This window comes from Squalius cephalus, assembly GCF_949319135.1.
Source record: "Squalius cephalus genome assembly, chromosome: 17".
Lineage (NCBI taxonomy): Eukaryota > Metazoa > Chordata > Actinopteri > Cypriniformes > Leuciscidae > Squalius > Squalius cephalus.
In genome coordinates, this window is record NC_137138.1 from 23,388,165 (window position 1) to 23,403,108 (window position 14,944).

The 14,944-nt window shown below is 39.8% G+C and overlaps 1 protein-coding gene across 4 annotated transcripts in view; it reads left to right on the top strand.

Annotated features, from left to right (window-relative positions):
• The window catches only part of LOC307174461 (serine/threonine-protein phosphatase 2A 55 kDa regulatory subunit B beta isoform), a 74,386-nt gene extending 59,457 nt beyond the window's left edge, over positions 1-14,929 (top strand). For 3 of the 4 annotated variants that reach the window (XM_079898283.1, XM_079898284.1, XM_079898285.1), the window contains exons 2-9: positions 1,301-1,398; positions 2,379-2,544; positions 4,792-4,904; positions 10,425-10,602; positions 11,967-12,131; positions 12,987-13,156; positions 13,299-13,390; positions 13,662-14,929. In XM_079898283.1, coding sequence (XP_079754409.1) covers positions 1,301-1,398; positions 2,379-2,544; positions 4,792-4,904; positions 10,425-10,602; positions 11,967-12,131; positions 12,987-13,156; positions 13,299-13,390; positions 13,662-13,941 — 1,262 coding nt within the window. In that variant the 3' untranslated portion in view covers positions 13,942-14,929. The remainder of the gene's footprint in view (positions 1-1,300; positions 1,399-2,378; positions 2,545-4,791; positions 4,905-10,424; positions 10,603-11,966; positions 12,132-12,986; positions 13,157-13,298; positions 13,391-13,661) is intronic. The other variant, XR_013823996.1, reaches the window with a different exon arrangement.
• Positions 14,930-14,944: the final 15 nt, after the last annotated feature.

Sequence of the window (14,944 nt, forward strand, 5' to 3'; positions counted from 1 at the left end):
GTACCCATCAAAAGTTTGTACACACCAATTGGAAAGTGTGTCCAAACTTACTGTACTATAATACACATAAATAATATTGCTACTGTATTATAATATACACATAAATAATATCGGCCGATATATCGGTATCTGGCTTTTTTTTTATCGGTATCGGCATCGGCGCCCAAAAATCCATATCGGTCGGGCTCTACTATACTCTACCTTAAACCTAACCGATAGTTGTAAGTAGTAACAAAAGCAAACGTGAGATATAAACACATTTGCTAAAGCAACCATGCCGTTTTAGCTTGCGTCTAAAAGTCTTTGAGCTATTTTATCGTGACTCGTGTTTCGTCCACATTGCAAGTGCAGTGTTGTACCAGATGGAGTAATATTTTAGTAAAATCAATAATTAAATGGGGGAAAAAAGTTTCTTGCTGTAATGAATTCATAGAGTCTGTCCTCACGTGTCTTTACTATGTTGCGTAGTTCTTACGCATGTCCAAATGCAATATAGTCTTGTCTAAAAGCAATCAGTCCTCTGCATGTCACTGTGATCTTGTCTGTTTTTGAAAGAGTGTATGATCTTTAACAATGTCCTTCAGTTCATTAACATGCACAGGGGATTTTTTTCAGTGCATCTTGGATTGATGTTGATGATCATGACCTGATTCTCTTTTAGTATCCGATGTCATTCATCCCAGGGAGAGCGTTACATATGGCCGTGCTACAGTATATGTCTCTTGTCCAGTATGGTCTTTTTGTCAGCCTTGAATTTCTTGCCATTTGCTTCACATTTCAAAGGTCTCTGGATCTTTCTGGCTTTAGAAGAATATATTTGGTGGGATAATGGTGATGGGTGATATTTGGTGAGATTTACATATGGTGATGGACAGGGGAAACATTTCAAGAGAGCAGGGTGAGCGTTTCATCATTTCACATTGAGATGGTCGGGCCGGTAAATTCTACTTTATGACTGGATTCTGCAATTCGTCCACGTTTTCCGTATCACGGAAATCATAGTTGAGGGAAATTAAACGTGTTAATTGTAGAAGGGGTGTATTATTTTACATTGAAGTTACTTTATGTATAAATGGCATTTTTTACATTTTTAAAAAAATAAAAATAAAATACTAATAGATCTAGAGCGAAAAAAGTTTGACCCTGACATATTCAGGCCCAAACGTTTTCAGAGATGATATAAATAAATTAAATAAATTAATATATTTTATTGTCTCAATGTAGATTATTAAATGGAAATTCTAGGAGCTCTAAAATATCATCTTTTAAAATAATATATTTTCTTCTTCCTCCCTTCCAGCTGACATCATATCCACGGTTGAGTTCAACCCGACAGGAGAACTCCTGGCCACTGGGGACAAAGGTGGACGAGTGGTGGTCTTCCAGAGAGAACAGGAGGTAATTCGGGGTAGACATTGTATTCACCGAAATCTACAGAGTATTACTACTCACCAATCATGATTATGAATATTAAAACTGCTGTTTATAAAACAGATCTAAAATCTGAATGCGTACAGTATACCACACCCCAATATCACTATACCCAAACCACAAAATAGAAGGACTACGAATATGACAATATGGTAGCCCTGATATAACTGAATATTGACTGAATTAGTTTTTGTGTGTGTCGGTTACAAACCTTCAAAGATCTAAAAACCCCTCAATGTTTTGTCTAGCATCACAAAAGTGTGAAAACCTTGCCGTCTGCTCCTCCTCGTCTCACTCCCGCATCATCTTTAAAGAGATTTCATGGTGTCTGTTAATCCTCACCCCATGATTCATGCCCCACTCTGTTTCAGACCCCCTTTAACCCCCTCCCTCCCACCGAGGGCAAATCTGTTTCCATTAATACCCTCTTCTTCTCTCGGCCTGTGTGAGTTCTGCTTATTGATTTAGACGCTTCCCAAGGTGAGAACTGACCCTGAAGGGCTCCTCGCTCTGATCGGCATTCAGATATTCCTCTGACACAGACCACCTTTGTGCCTTGAGATCCTGACCTGCCCCTCTTGTATTTCACGGCCTTCAGCAACAAAGAAAAAAATCAACACGCATTCCACACACGACTGTAAAAGAGCGACACAGAGAGACTTAATATAAGCCAATGTTTGAGCTGAAATTTCCAATTATCATTTGTTTGATGCCACTAATTATGTCCTAAATGTATAATTAGGTTCAAGCTTTTTAAATGTAGACTGCTGTATGATTTGTAAATGCGATCCTCTGATTATGTGTGGGATGCATTTTTCACTCATGATATACATTAAATAGGCAGTGAAACAAAGCAATGCACCAAATACACAGAATGTCTTTTTGATTAGTAGCATTGGCAGACTATGCTATTTTTTTAAATCCATAAACAACTTCTATCATTGCAGAGTAAGAACCACCCTCACCGTCGGGGGGAGTACAATGTTTACAGCACCTTTCAGAGCCACGAGCCCGAATTTGACTACTTGAAAAGCCTAGAGATTGAGGAGAAGATCAACAAGATCCGCTGGCTGCCTCAACAGAATGCCGCCTATTTCCTCCTGTCCACCAATGGTGAGCAAACACGATGCGTTCTCTTCATATGATCTCACTTTCCTGTTGAAAAGACTTGTTGGTCACTAGCATATGTGTGTTTGGATGTTGGCCCTCATCACGGGATGTTAATGTGCTGTTTTCTTTACTAGATATTTGTGGTGTTGCATATAACTTTCCTTAACTTTCTCACTATTTAGAAAAATAAAACAATATATTGAATTGTTGGAATTAAAAGGGTGTTCTTTAATGAACAAAAAACGTGCTTCTTTAAGCTATATGTTATTTTTCATTGTGGTACAAAGTTTGTGAAATTAGGGGAAAATACCATATAGAATCATGTGTCAAAATATTTTCTTTAAAAAAAAAATCCATCTTTTTCTATACTGTATACACTCACCTAAAGGATTATTAGGAACACCTGTTCAGTTTCTCATTAATGCAATTATCTAATCAACCAATCACATGGCAGTTGCTTCAATGCATTTAGGGGTGTGGTCCTGGTCAAGACAATCTCCTGAACTCCAAACTGAATGTCAGAATGGGAAAGAAAGGTGATTAAGCAATTTTGAGCGTGGCATGGTTGTTGGTGCCAGACGGGCCGGTCTGAGTATTTCACAATCTGCTCAGTTACTGGGATTTTCACGCACAACCATTTCTAGGGTTTACAAAGAATGGTGTGAAAAGGGAAAAACATCCAGTATGCGGCAGTCCTGTGGGCGAAAATGCCTTGTTGATGCTAGAGGTCAGAGGAGAATGGGCCGACTGATTCAAGCTGATAGAAGAGCAACTTTGACTGAAATAACCACTCGTTACAACCGAGGTATGCAGCAAAGCATTTGTGAAGCCACAACACGCACAACCTTGAGGCGGATGGGCTACAACAGCAGAAGACCCCACCGGGTACCACTCATCTCCACTACAAATAGGAAAAAGAGGCTACAATTTGCACGAGCTCACCAAAATTGGACAGTTGAAGACTGGAAAAATGTTGCCTGGTCTGATGAGTCTTGATTTCTGTTGAGACATTCAGATGGTAGAGTCAGAATTTGGCATAAACAGAATGAGAACATGGATCCATCATGCCTTGTTACCACTGTGCAGGCTGGTGGTGGTGGTGTAATGGTGTGGGGGATGTTTTCTTGGCACACTTTAGGCCCCTTAGTGCCAATTGGGCATCGTTTAAATGCCACGGCCTACCTGAGCATTGTTTCTGACCATGTCCATCCCTTTATGACCACCATGTACCCATCCTCTGATGGCTACTTCCAGCAGGATAATGCACCATGTTACAAAGCTCGAATCATTTCAAATTGGTTTCTTGAACATGACAATGAGTTCACTGTACTAAAATGGCCCCCACAGTCACCAGATCTCAACCCAATAGAGCATCTTTGGGATGTGGTGGAGCGGGAGCTTCGTGCCCTGGATGTGCATCCCACAAATCTCCATCAACTGCAAGATGCTATCCTATCAATATGGGCCAACATTTCTAAAGAATGCTTTCAGCACCTTGTTGAATCAATGCCACGTAGAATTAAGGCAGTTCTGAAGGCGAAAGGGGGTCAAACACAGTATTAGTATGGTGTTCCTAATAATCCTTTAGGTGAGTGTATATACTGTATACACTACTGGCCAAAGGTTTGGGGTCAGATTTTTTTAACATTATTATTATTTTTTAAGATTTTAGGTTTTGAAAGAAAATTCAAGGCTGCATTACATTGATCTAAAATGACAGTAAAGACATGTATAATGTTACAAAACATTTTTTTTCATTTCAAACAAATGCTGTTCATCAAAAAATCCTTTAAAAAAAACATATCACAGTTTCCACAAGAACATTAAGCCGCACAACTGTTTTTTTGCCTACACAATTACTAGTAGGCAGAAATCTGAGAACTGAAATGACAAATTGATTTATAAATTTAACAGTTGTTGTTTACAGTGCCTTTTTGAGCAGTTAGGCTGTTAAAGACTTTTTTTTGCCAAGTAACTGCAGGCAATTAAAAGTAGCTGACATTCATCAGTTTTCCAGGCTCTGGTGAAGCTATAGTCCTGTTTTGATGGACACATCAGTGCAGTTAGGTATACAGACAACAGCAGGGTCCAGTCAGGTGAATTGGGATATCCTGTCTATTTTGTCATGCCAGCTAAGTTCACCTTTTTTTGGTCCACTGTAAAGCGGCCAGTGCAGTTTTTCTCTGCTACTAACATCACAAACACTGCTTCCACCGTACACATTGTTGCTCATATCATCTCTCTTCCCAGATAAAACAGTGAAGCTATGGAAAATCAGTGAGCGAGACAAGCGACCAGAGGGCTACAATCTGAAGGATGAAGATGGCAGGATACGGGACCCGACCACCATCACAGCTCTGAGGGTAAGCAAAATCCCTTAAAATCAAGACAGTTCACTCGCCGGTCTTTTTGCGAAGCCCAGTGGCAACAGACATACAAATACAACACTTCCCACACGTCCAATCCTGCTCTTGAAGGGCCACTTGTCCCTCTCAATACCTGTGGGGGTTATAGCCCTGCTAAGGGTACTGAGAGATGCAATTTTTTTCTTTTTCTTGTCTTCCCCTAGCCATGCGGTCTCCCCAAGCATGAGGAGAAAGGGAGTCTTAATCTTTTGGCTCTAGTATGTGAAGGGAAAAAAATAAGGTCAAGCTCTGTTGTAATTTGGCAGCCATAGCTTCCCCAGTGGAGGTGGGCACTCCTAGCGCAACAGAGGAGGATTATGGGTTGGAATTTCATATCTCGCCAAATACAGCTGACAAGGTAGGGGGTTTGGGGAGTATTTTAGAGACTTGGTCTCATCGAATTTTAGATGGAGCTGTTGTTTGAGGTGTGAGAGTGGAGGAAGGTCTGTGCCAGTATGGACCCACAGGAATATACCTTCCTACATACATGGATTTACTCTGTATAAGTGGAACGTGTCCAGGGGTGACCCGCTGCTACAGCTGGGGGCAGCTGATAAATGTCAAGTGTTAATGTTGTTGATACTGTGGTATTTTCTCCTGGGAATCATTAGATTGATGCCAGGCAGGGTCTTTTTTGTCATTTCTTCCTCTTTCAGAGTATGTAGGGCTTTTTTTCTCCTTTGGATTTTGTTTTGGCAGCTGCATAAGAGACATTGAGTAATTGATTAGTTAAAATAAAAACATTTCTATAATTCAATGAGGTTTGGGAGAAGACTGCAAGAAAAAACAAAGACCTCCACTTTTCCTTTGAGAAGATCTCGGAAAGTATGTGTTACCCCTGTTGTTTTTAGGCAGCTGATTCGACACTCGGAAGTTTATCCCTGACGTGGGGCATTTGAGAAATGTTAGTGTAATTGAACTGTTTTAATTATACATTGCCTTGTCGGACTCAGGTGCTCTCATTAGGACAACACAATTTTGACGCCATCGTTACTCATAACAATTGTGAAATATTAGTTAATTGCAATTTGTTAAATGCAGTTATTTAAAATACCTTTTTTGACCCAAGTAGATGTAGTATAATATAATTTTGCCTTCATCCAAATACTTGGCTGTACTAAAGGATTTTTCCATATTTGAGAATTTCTCAGTAATTATGATATTGATTTATCCAGCAGTCATCCACTCAGAAAGATGTCAATATTCAACCCCAGTCGTACTCTAATCCCGTCATCGCAGAATAATGCTTTATTTTCTCCACTGGGCTTGGATTGACCCTCACGTAATGGGTGACTTAGGAGGTCGATTTAAAATCGCATTATGGGAGCATAAGATGCAATTCTTAGACTTTACTGAAACGTAATAAACTATCCAAAGCTTAAAGTAACTGTTGATGCCCTGTGGGTTCTCATATAATTATTGCCAAAAGAACAGATGTCCAGGATCAGTCTTGGAGGATAAGACACTTAAAGCAACACGAAATCAAAGCCATTCACTGGTTGTTTTCCCAAACTGTGTAAACACTGTGACAGTTGGGCTGACACATCAACTTCTGGTTTAACAAAAGCGTAGGTTTCAGGGCAGGACAACCTGTATTTGACTTCATTCACACTAAAAAAAATTTCAGTTTGTTTTTATGCATTAATTTCAGTTTTGAGTCCATGTCAACTTCAAGTAAAAATTTAAGTTGATTAAGATTGTATATGTTAATATTACTGGTTACCAAATCTGGGACAGTTCCAGGTATTTCGACCTGCATCCATAATTCATTTAGCCTGAATTTACAGCTCTCTTTCCTTTGAGGATACAGTAGACTGGTGGCTCTGGATAGGGGATATATTTAGGAGAGTGTTCTTGAGACGGCAGTAATGTGTTCAGGGCAGCAGTTCCATCAGCTTTTCCTTAACTAACACTGCAGCCCACTGGAGACCAGAGCAAGGAGAGCTGAAATCTTCTCCCAAATGTGTGTGTGCGCACAAAATCAGGGCATTTATCACTTTGAACAGACTGAGCAGAGAGATAAAGGGGGAGGTGAGGGTGGATCCCTCTCAGGGACTCCACAGGGTACATCTGCCCCGACTGTTATCCAGAGCGATGAGGGGCTACCGAGTGTTTACTGCCTTCCTCTCTGTCTGCACTCCAAACATGAGGGGATTCACCCAGCAAAATTGTTTCTGCTGGGGGGAGGGGGTTGTCACTGTCAATAAAACAGTGAATCTGAGACATCTTTAGGAAGACGTGTACGCTTTGTGTTTGACTCAAAGACAAAGAAACATGTTGGCTAAAAGGATGTTTGGTTTTGTTAGTCTAAGAAAAGCAGCCTAGTGGAAAAAATATACTTTCCAGGGACGCAATGGTTTCCGGGGGAACAATTTGTTGATCTCATACAGATGTTTTTATGTTTTGCAAAACAAAAACATTTGGATTTTTGTTATTATACTGAACCCCATAGAGGTATATCTGCTCCTCGATTTTGGTCCACGATTATTTCCTTTTTGTATCAGTTATTTTTGTTTACTTTTTTTAGACAGTCAGTCTGTGCATTAGTGGTGGGGAATATTCAGTGACTCTTTCTGCAGGTTACATTGTTTCACCAGTAGGTGGTGACATTTGACTGTCTTTATGAATGAGTCATTTAATTGTTAACTCAACTGTTTCGTTCAAAGATGCTGATTCATTGAGGAATGAAACAAGTGACTATCTTTGAATTATTCACTTAACCAATTCATTCAAAAACACCAATTCATTTAGGAATAAAATAGGGACTGGCTGCATCTGAATATACATACTTTCCTATATAGTAGGCAACTTACACACAGCAACACACAGCAACTTACAGTAGCATCTCGAATACTGTCTGGTTGAACGTGGAATGGGAGTTAAGCCCGTTTCCTCTTATCAGTAACCATGAATCAGCTTCTTTAAACGAATCAGTTGAGTTAATGATTAAAGGACTTATTCACAGTGACCAAAGTAATATTAAGGATGGGGTCATCCATAAAACTAAAACTCAATCGAAAGTTAAATCTTCATTACCTGGTAATACATGTTTTAATATATCTGGTTTTAATATATGTTTTAAATATTTGCCCAGTCCAGTTACATTTACACAGCGAGGGTTTTCAGAGAATGCAGTTGTGAGATTTGAGTTCGGTTAAAGAATGCGACTGTCACTCTTGTAAATAACTGAACTGTGTGTGAACGTAACCGTATTAAGGACTAATATACAGGAATGACAACCGTATTCTGCTGCTGTGTGCCTGAATTCATTAACAATCATTAAAAATCAATCAGTTTGACATAACTGTGCCATTCGGTTTTGACTTTTTTAAGAAATAGTAAGGCCAGCATTGGACTGTGCTGAAAGAAAAACACATTTTACTACTCCACATACTCTCTGATTCCATGCTGAATTATGATTTCCATTTTAACATTAAATCCATAATGATTTTAGATATGAATTATGTATAATGTGTTAATAAAGTGTACCCACATATTCAACCCCCTCTTATCATTAGTGACTGAATATCCCAGCAGTCAAACTTAATTAACACTTGATTGAGAGATAATAGCTTCAATCAGTCTCGACTGGTCCTGTCAACTGAATCCATGACGCTGTGCTCCATGGGCTAATTTTATTATTAAAAGTACATGTAGGGTGGTAGAGGACATACCGGAAATCTGAAAGACCAAATTAGTCACAATTTCTGCCACAATACAACAAATCTGAATTCTCCTAAAATATGCTTTATATATATATATATATATATATATATATATATATATATATATTGAAATGTGACGTAAATTAAATTTGTCAGATTAGAACACAATATTTTTGATCGGAATGTTTTTTTGTATGAAATAACAGACTTGCTTTCACATATTATATGTGAAATTAATAATTAAAGTGGTAAAGGCTATAGAAAATGTATTTCTAATGTATACATCAACAATAGGACATCCCTCACCCCACCCCCACTCTCTAACAGAAATGAAAAGATGGAGTTCGCATGTGTTAGGTGATAATGACCTGGCATGGTAGCGTGTGCCCCTCCTCCACGTCCCACTGCTCGGAGATGAGCGTTCCTCATCTCTGTAGTGAGTAGGACATGTCTGCCATGCCGCTTCTGTCATTAGTGGAGGGCTGCGTGCATTAAAAACCTCATGGGGAGTCAGACACTGACTGCGACGCAATACCCCTCCCGTGAAGCACATGTAGGAGCATCGGCCCAATGATTAGTCATTATTAAAGAGACGGTAGACCTGTGTTTCCTATTACCACATTGCATTGTGGAAGCTTGACTCCACATGTCTTCAGATCTTGACCGTGTAGCTTTAGGAGTTGGCCGGATCCAGGTGTGGGCAAGTAATTTGAGAACAAAAGACCACCTCTGTTATTTCAGCTGCAGGTGTGTATCTGTGTTTTTTCCTGAGCAAAAAAACTAAACAAAACAATAATATATGTTGTATAGTAAAGTGTTTTTCAGTGGTTAATGTATAGTAGATACTGATATTTGGAGAAAAGGGTAAATGATGACCCATGTAATTCCAATTTATAAAACAGATGATTGGTCAACACAGTGTTTCAGTAGAGCTAGAATACAAAATATAGTAGGGATGTACGATTTATCGACACCATATAGGTATCGGTCTATATATGTTCATTTTTTAATGTTATTGTTATCGGCCCAATAAGAAAATTTGAATGGCATGAATTTTAATGGTGATGCTTTTGTTTTTGAAATCAGGTTAAAATTATATACAAATTTGGATTTAGATTTATCTGCCAATTTATCGGGTATCGGCTTTTCATATATAAAGAATTATCGGTCATCGGTATCGGCTAAAATTTTCATATCAGTGCATCCCTAAAATATATAGTAGTAACAGATTTGATGCAAAACATCTGTTTTTACTGCACTTGGAGAATGCATAGAGACCAACTAATACCATTGACAGTATTATATAATTAATATTATATATCACAATATAGCAAGGCCTCTCAAACCATATTACTTTGAGAAATACACAGAATTGCTGAAATTAAATGACCACTTATTTTAGACAGTATTTACTCAAGATTTCCTATAATGTATAAGTAGAAATTGAGCATGCTAATTTTGTTCAGATTAATCAGTCTGACTAAATTAGGCATTCACTAATGGGAAGGATATCCATCCATTTTCCAAACCCCCATGTAGGGTCTCTCAAGGATGCTGAAGCCTATCCCATAGACTGCCCATCCATCCAGGGTGTTTCCCTGCTTTTTGCCTATCACAGGGCTAATACACCAAGGTCTATTCTCCAATTCACTTATCCTGCATGTCTTTGGATCGTTGCCGAAACCGGAATTCATTGGGACTCGAACCAGGGACCATCCTGCACGCATATCTTAGTATTTGCTGCAAATATTGACATTATTTCCTTTCTTTGTCTGTCTGTTTTCCTAACCATGTGTCTTCCCCCTCCTCTCAGGTGCCTGTGTTGAGACCCATGGACTTGATGGTGGAGGCAACACCTCGTCGCATTTTCTCTAATGCTCACACCTATCACATCAACTCCATCTCGGTCAACAGCGACTACGAAACATACATGTCCACAGATGACCTGAGGATCAACCTGTGGAACTTGGAGATCACAAACCGAAGCTTTAGTATCCTTTTACAATTTCAGATGGTAGCATGTCTGCATTTTTTTTTTTTGTGTGTGTGTCTATGATTGAAAAGAATTGAGATCATTCAATTCATGAATAGTAACTTTTACCTTTTTCAGAATTATTTGACTATAAAGTAAATAGTTCAAGTTTTAACATCAAATTAGAACAGTCTATCTTTCCATTCTGTAAACCACTTGTTCTATGTGGGTTTGCTGGAGCCTATCCTCGGGGCGAAAACAAGGAAACACCCTGGACGGTTGGCCAGTCCATTACAAACAGACACACACATTCACTCACACCTCCAAGCAATTTATTGTCTCCAAGCTAACCCGGAGGAAACCACACCAGCACAGGAAGAATATACAGATTCCAGACAGAAAGACCTCCTTGCTCAGCCAGGCTTTGAACCTATTCAAAGAATCAACTTGTAAAAATGTAATACTTTTAGTAATGTTCCAAGCAAACATGGCATTGGCTATATTGAACCATAGGCCTGTTTCTTGATAGAAGAATTGATTCAAACTGCAATATTATAAAAGTTAAGCCTTCTAAAATCACGGTAATGCCCCACCTTTTGTGACTTATTGCTTTATCTTCCCAGAAGTCACTTTGTATCCAGACACAATAAATACTGACAGGCTTTTGTTACTAAATTAAGAACAAAAGGATTCAGCTAAACCAGCAATCAAACAAACCCAATAAGCCACCTGCAGACTTGTCTCTGCTGTCACTTAATTCTGACAGATAACACCTCTGTGATACACATTACGCCCATTACCCTTTATCAAGTGTCTGCCACTAATCCTGACCCCTGCTTCCCCTCCTAAAGGTAAATAGTGTCCAGCTTACCCAAGCACGCATCCCTATCGATCATTATTGATTACTGTTCTCAAGGACCCCTCAGAGCTGAGATGAGGAGTCTGTGGACAGTCTGTATTGGTGATTCTGTGGAGTCGCTCAAGGGAGTTGTGGAGATGATAAAGCCTGTTATTTGCCAACGGTCACACTGTAAATGTATGATCCTCGCTGCATGTCGTGATGGATAACCTTTCCCTACCCAACACCAACAGATGGATGTAATACTATATTTATGGCTCCTGGAGCTCTTTTATTTGACGTTTTTGATATAAGCCAGTTGATATAAGCCAGTGAAAGCACAGATACCAGATTCTCCTTGGAGAAATTTAGCATGAGAGATTTTATCAGTTTTGAAAGATTATTCTTCCAGTAATTTGGGAAATTTAGATCTGATGCAATCCAATACACGTAGAGCCAGACACGTGAATCAAGCAGGACATTTATTAAAAGGGATTTGATGATTTATGGGGAATAGGATTGTGGATCCTTCACTCTCTACTCAGATATTGTGGACATAAAGCCAGCCAACATGGAAGAGTTGACGGAGGTGATCACAGCGGCAGAGTTTCACCCTAACCAATGCAACACGTTTGTCTACAGTAGCAGCAAGGGCTCCATAAGATTGTGCGACATGAGAACCTCCGCACTTTGTGACAACCACTCTAAATGTGAGTTTCTTTAGTCTTTGATTCTTTTTTTAATCTTTTTACTGAGATGTGCTGTTCATTTAGTCTGCCAACTTACTGCAGCCATTAGATCTTTTTCTCAAGATCTTGGTTTAAACCAAATAGGGTTATGAAATTTCTCAGAGTTGGGGTCACGACCAGACCTTCTGGATATCTCATTTATCTGACACCCATTTCAGAGTCTCTAATTAATAAGCTGATGAGTTTATACAGGTGTGTTTGATTAGGGAAATAGGAGGCCTTCAAGGAGCAGGATTGAACACCCCCTGCACACACTGTGAGATGATCATGCAAAATTTCTGACACTGTCAGAATCAGAAAATGATCGCTGGCTGTCTTTGGGCGTAAGACCGTGACAACGATCGTCTTTGAACCTCTCTCACTGTACGACGTAGGATCACCATTTAGGAGCCACGGCCATTGAAATCACCACGATTGGTCATCTTTCGTCTGGGACAGCCCAAAATCGTACAATGAGTACCGGGCATAAGATGCTGGAAATGACTGTAGTCTTATCTTCGCCTCTAAACCAGGGGTGTCAAAAGGGGCCACAGCTTCAACCTTAATTAAACACACCTGATCCAAACTACTCTGAAAACTACTGGTATGTGTGTTGGAGCAGGGTTGGAACTAAACTCTGTAGGACTGTGGCCCACCAGGAACTGAGTTTGGCACCCCTGCCCTAAACCTACACCAAGATCCATACCAAAAACACCAAATAATGAGATTTAGGCAAAGACCATGAGAGGTCTCATGACTAAGACCACAAGATCAAGGCCTCAACTCTGCTCCTAAAATATATTTACTCATCTGTATCTTATTGTTTCTCCCTGTCAGTATTTGAGGAACCAGAAGACCCCAGTAATCGCTCCTTCTTCTCAGAGATCATCTCCTCCATCTCAGATGTGAAATTCAGCCACAGTGGACGCTACTTGATGACTCGTGACTATCTCACAGTGAGGGTGTGGGACGTCAACATGGAGAGCAAGCCTTTGGAAACTTACCAGGTACTTGCTCTGCAGATTAGACCATGACCAATGACTACAGTCATTATGGGTTTATGATGACCCCATAAACAAGTCTTGTCATTTTCGGTCAAATACTGCGCAAGGTACTGATCGTCTGTGCTTTCGGTTCTTTCTTTGACAGGTCCATGACTACCTTAGGAGTAAGCTATGCTCTCTGTACGAAAACGACTGCATCTTCGACAAGTTTGAATGTGTCTGGAATGGAACTGACAGGTGTGTCAAAAGCGGGTGTGTCCAGTCCTCCTCCTGGATGTCCACATTCCAGTGTTTAGCTGTATCCTGGAACTTTCGAGCAACCCTGAAGACCTTGATCAGTGGTTCAGATGTGTTTATATAGGGTTGGAGGAAAACTCTACTGGAAGGTGGCCCTCCAGGAGCAGGATTGAACAAATCCCTGGTCAAAAGCAATCAGGTTTTGCAAATTGATTTTAGACTGTATATCAGGTAATAAGAACTAATAATTGTCTTTTCCCTTTCCCATTAGTGTCCTAATGACAGGCTCCTACAACAATTTCTTCCGTATGTTCGATCGAAACACTAAGCGTGATGTGACTCTCGAGGCCTCGCGGGAGAACAGCAAACCCAGAGCCATCCTCAAGCCACGCAAAGTTTGCGTTGGCGGCAAGCGTCGGAAAGATGAAATCAGTGTGGACAGTCTGGACTTCAGTAAGAAGATCCTACACACTGCATGGCACCCCTACGAGAACATCATTGCTGTGGCTGCCACCAACAACCTCTACATATTTCAGGACAAGGTCAACTAGCATGTACCTCTGATGTCTCGTTATCACATCGACAAAAGGCACCATTTCTCTAGATGGCTTGAGAGTGGAAAGGTTGGACTCACTAGCATTGAACTTGTGAGAAACATCTAGATGAACTTTGCCTTTACAGCAGATTTGATACTGCACTGAATCTAAACAAAGGAAACTTGAAGGTGCACTGCAAACCACGGACAATGACACTGGCTGTTGGACTGCTTTTGTTTTTAATTACTTCAAATGTTCTTGCTCTCTGTAGGTTTATTGGTTATGCACAGCAATACAGAGAGGATCCTTTTACTTTTAATGTAGCTGATGGCCCTTTCACATGACTCGTATCAGGGTTTGACCGCTCTAACCGTCATAAGAAGCGTTGTAGATGCCCTTCGGTAGCAAGAAAGAGGAAATGTACAAAATGAAAATAGTGAAAGCAACCAAAATGTTTAGTGTAGAAAAAAAAAAGTCATGCTTTGAAAGAAGGAAAAAACTTGAATGTGTTCCTCTGAATGCCATGATATGCATTTGGCTCAGCCTCTTCCATCTTGCTGGCATCATTCATGTAATGTCATGTAATCATTGGATATGCTTCAACAGTTAAACTTAAAAGCCAAGTCACATGTGCGTGAAACATTTTAGCTTGACACCATGCTGTAGCATAACATTGAGTCATGTGAAAGGGCCTTATCGACTGAGTCAGTATTCAACCCACATCTGATTCTCACCTCTTGGCAGGACAGAGGACGCAGATGGCTTTGATAATTGAATATGTTGTTGTGGCTGCTGAGGTAATCAACTTTTCAGCTTATTTTCATTTCTCAGTTTACTTCATGAAAGGTGCATCAAAACCCAACTTCAGGGTTGACTGATGCAACAAACAAGGAATGGTGTAAAATTGAAGTAAACGATGTAGCAAATGTACTAATGTTCTGCTTTTTGTTCTAATTTTATAAAGAAAAGGAGAAAAATGTAATAAAAATCGAGAGGAACTTTTTGTATTCTTTGATTT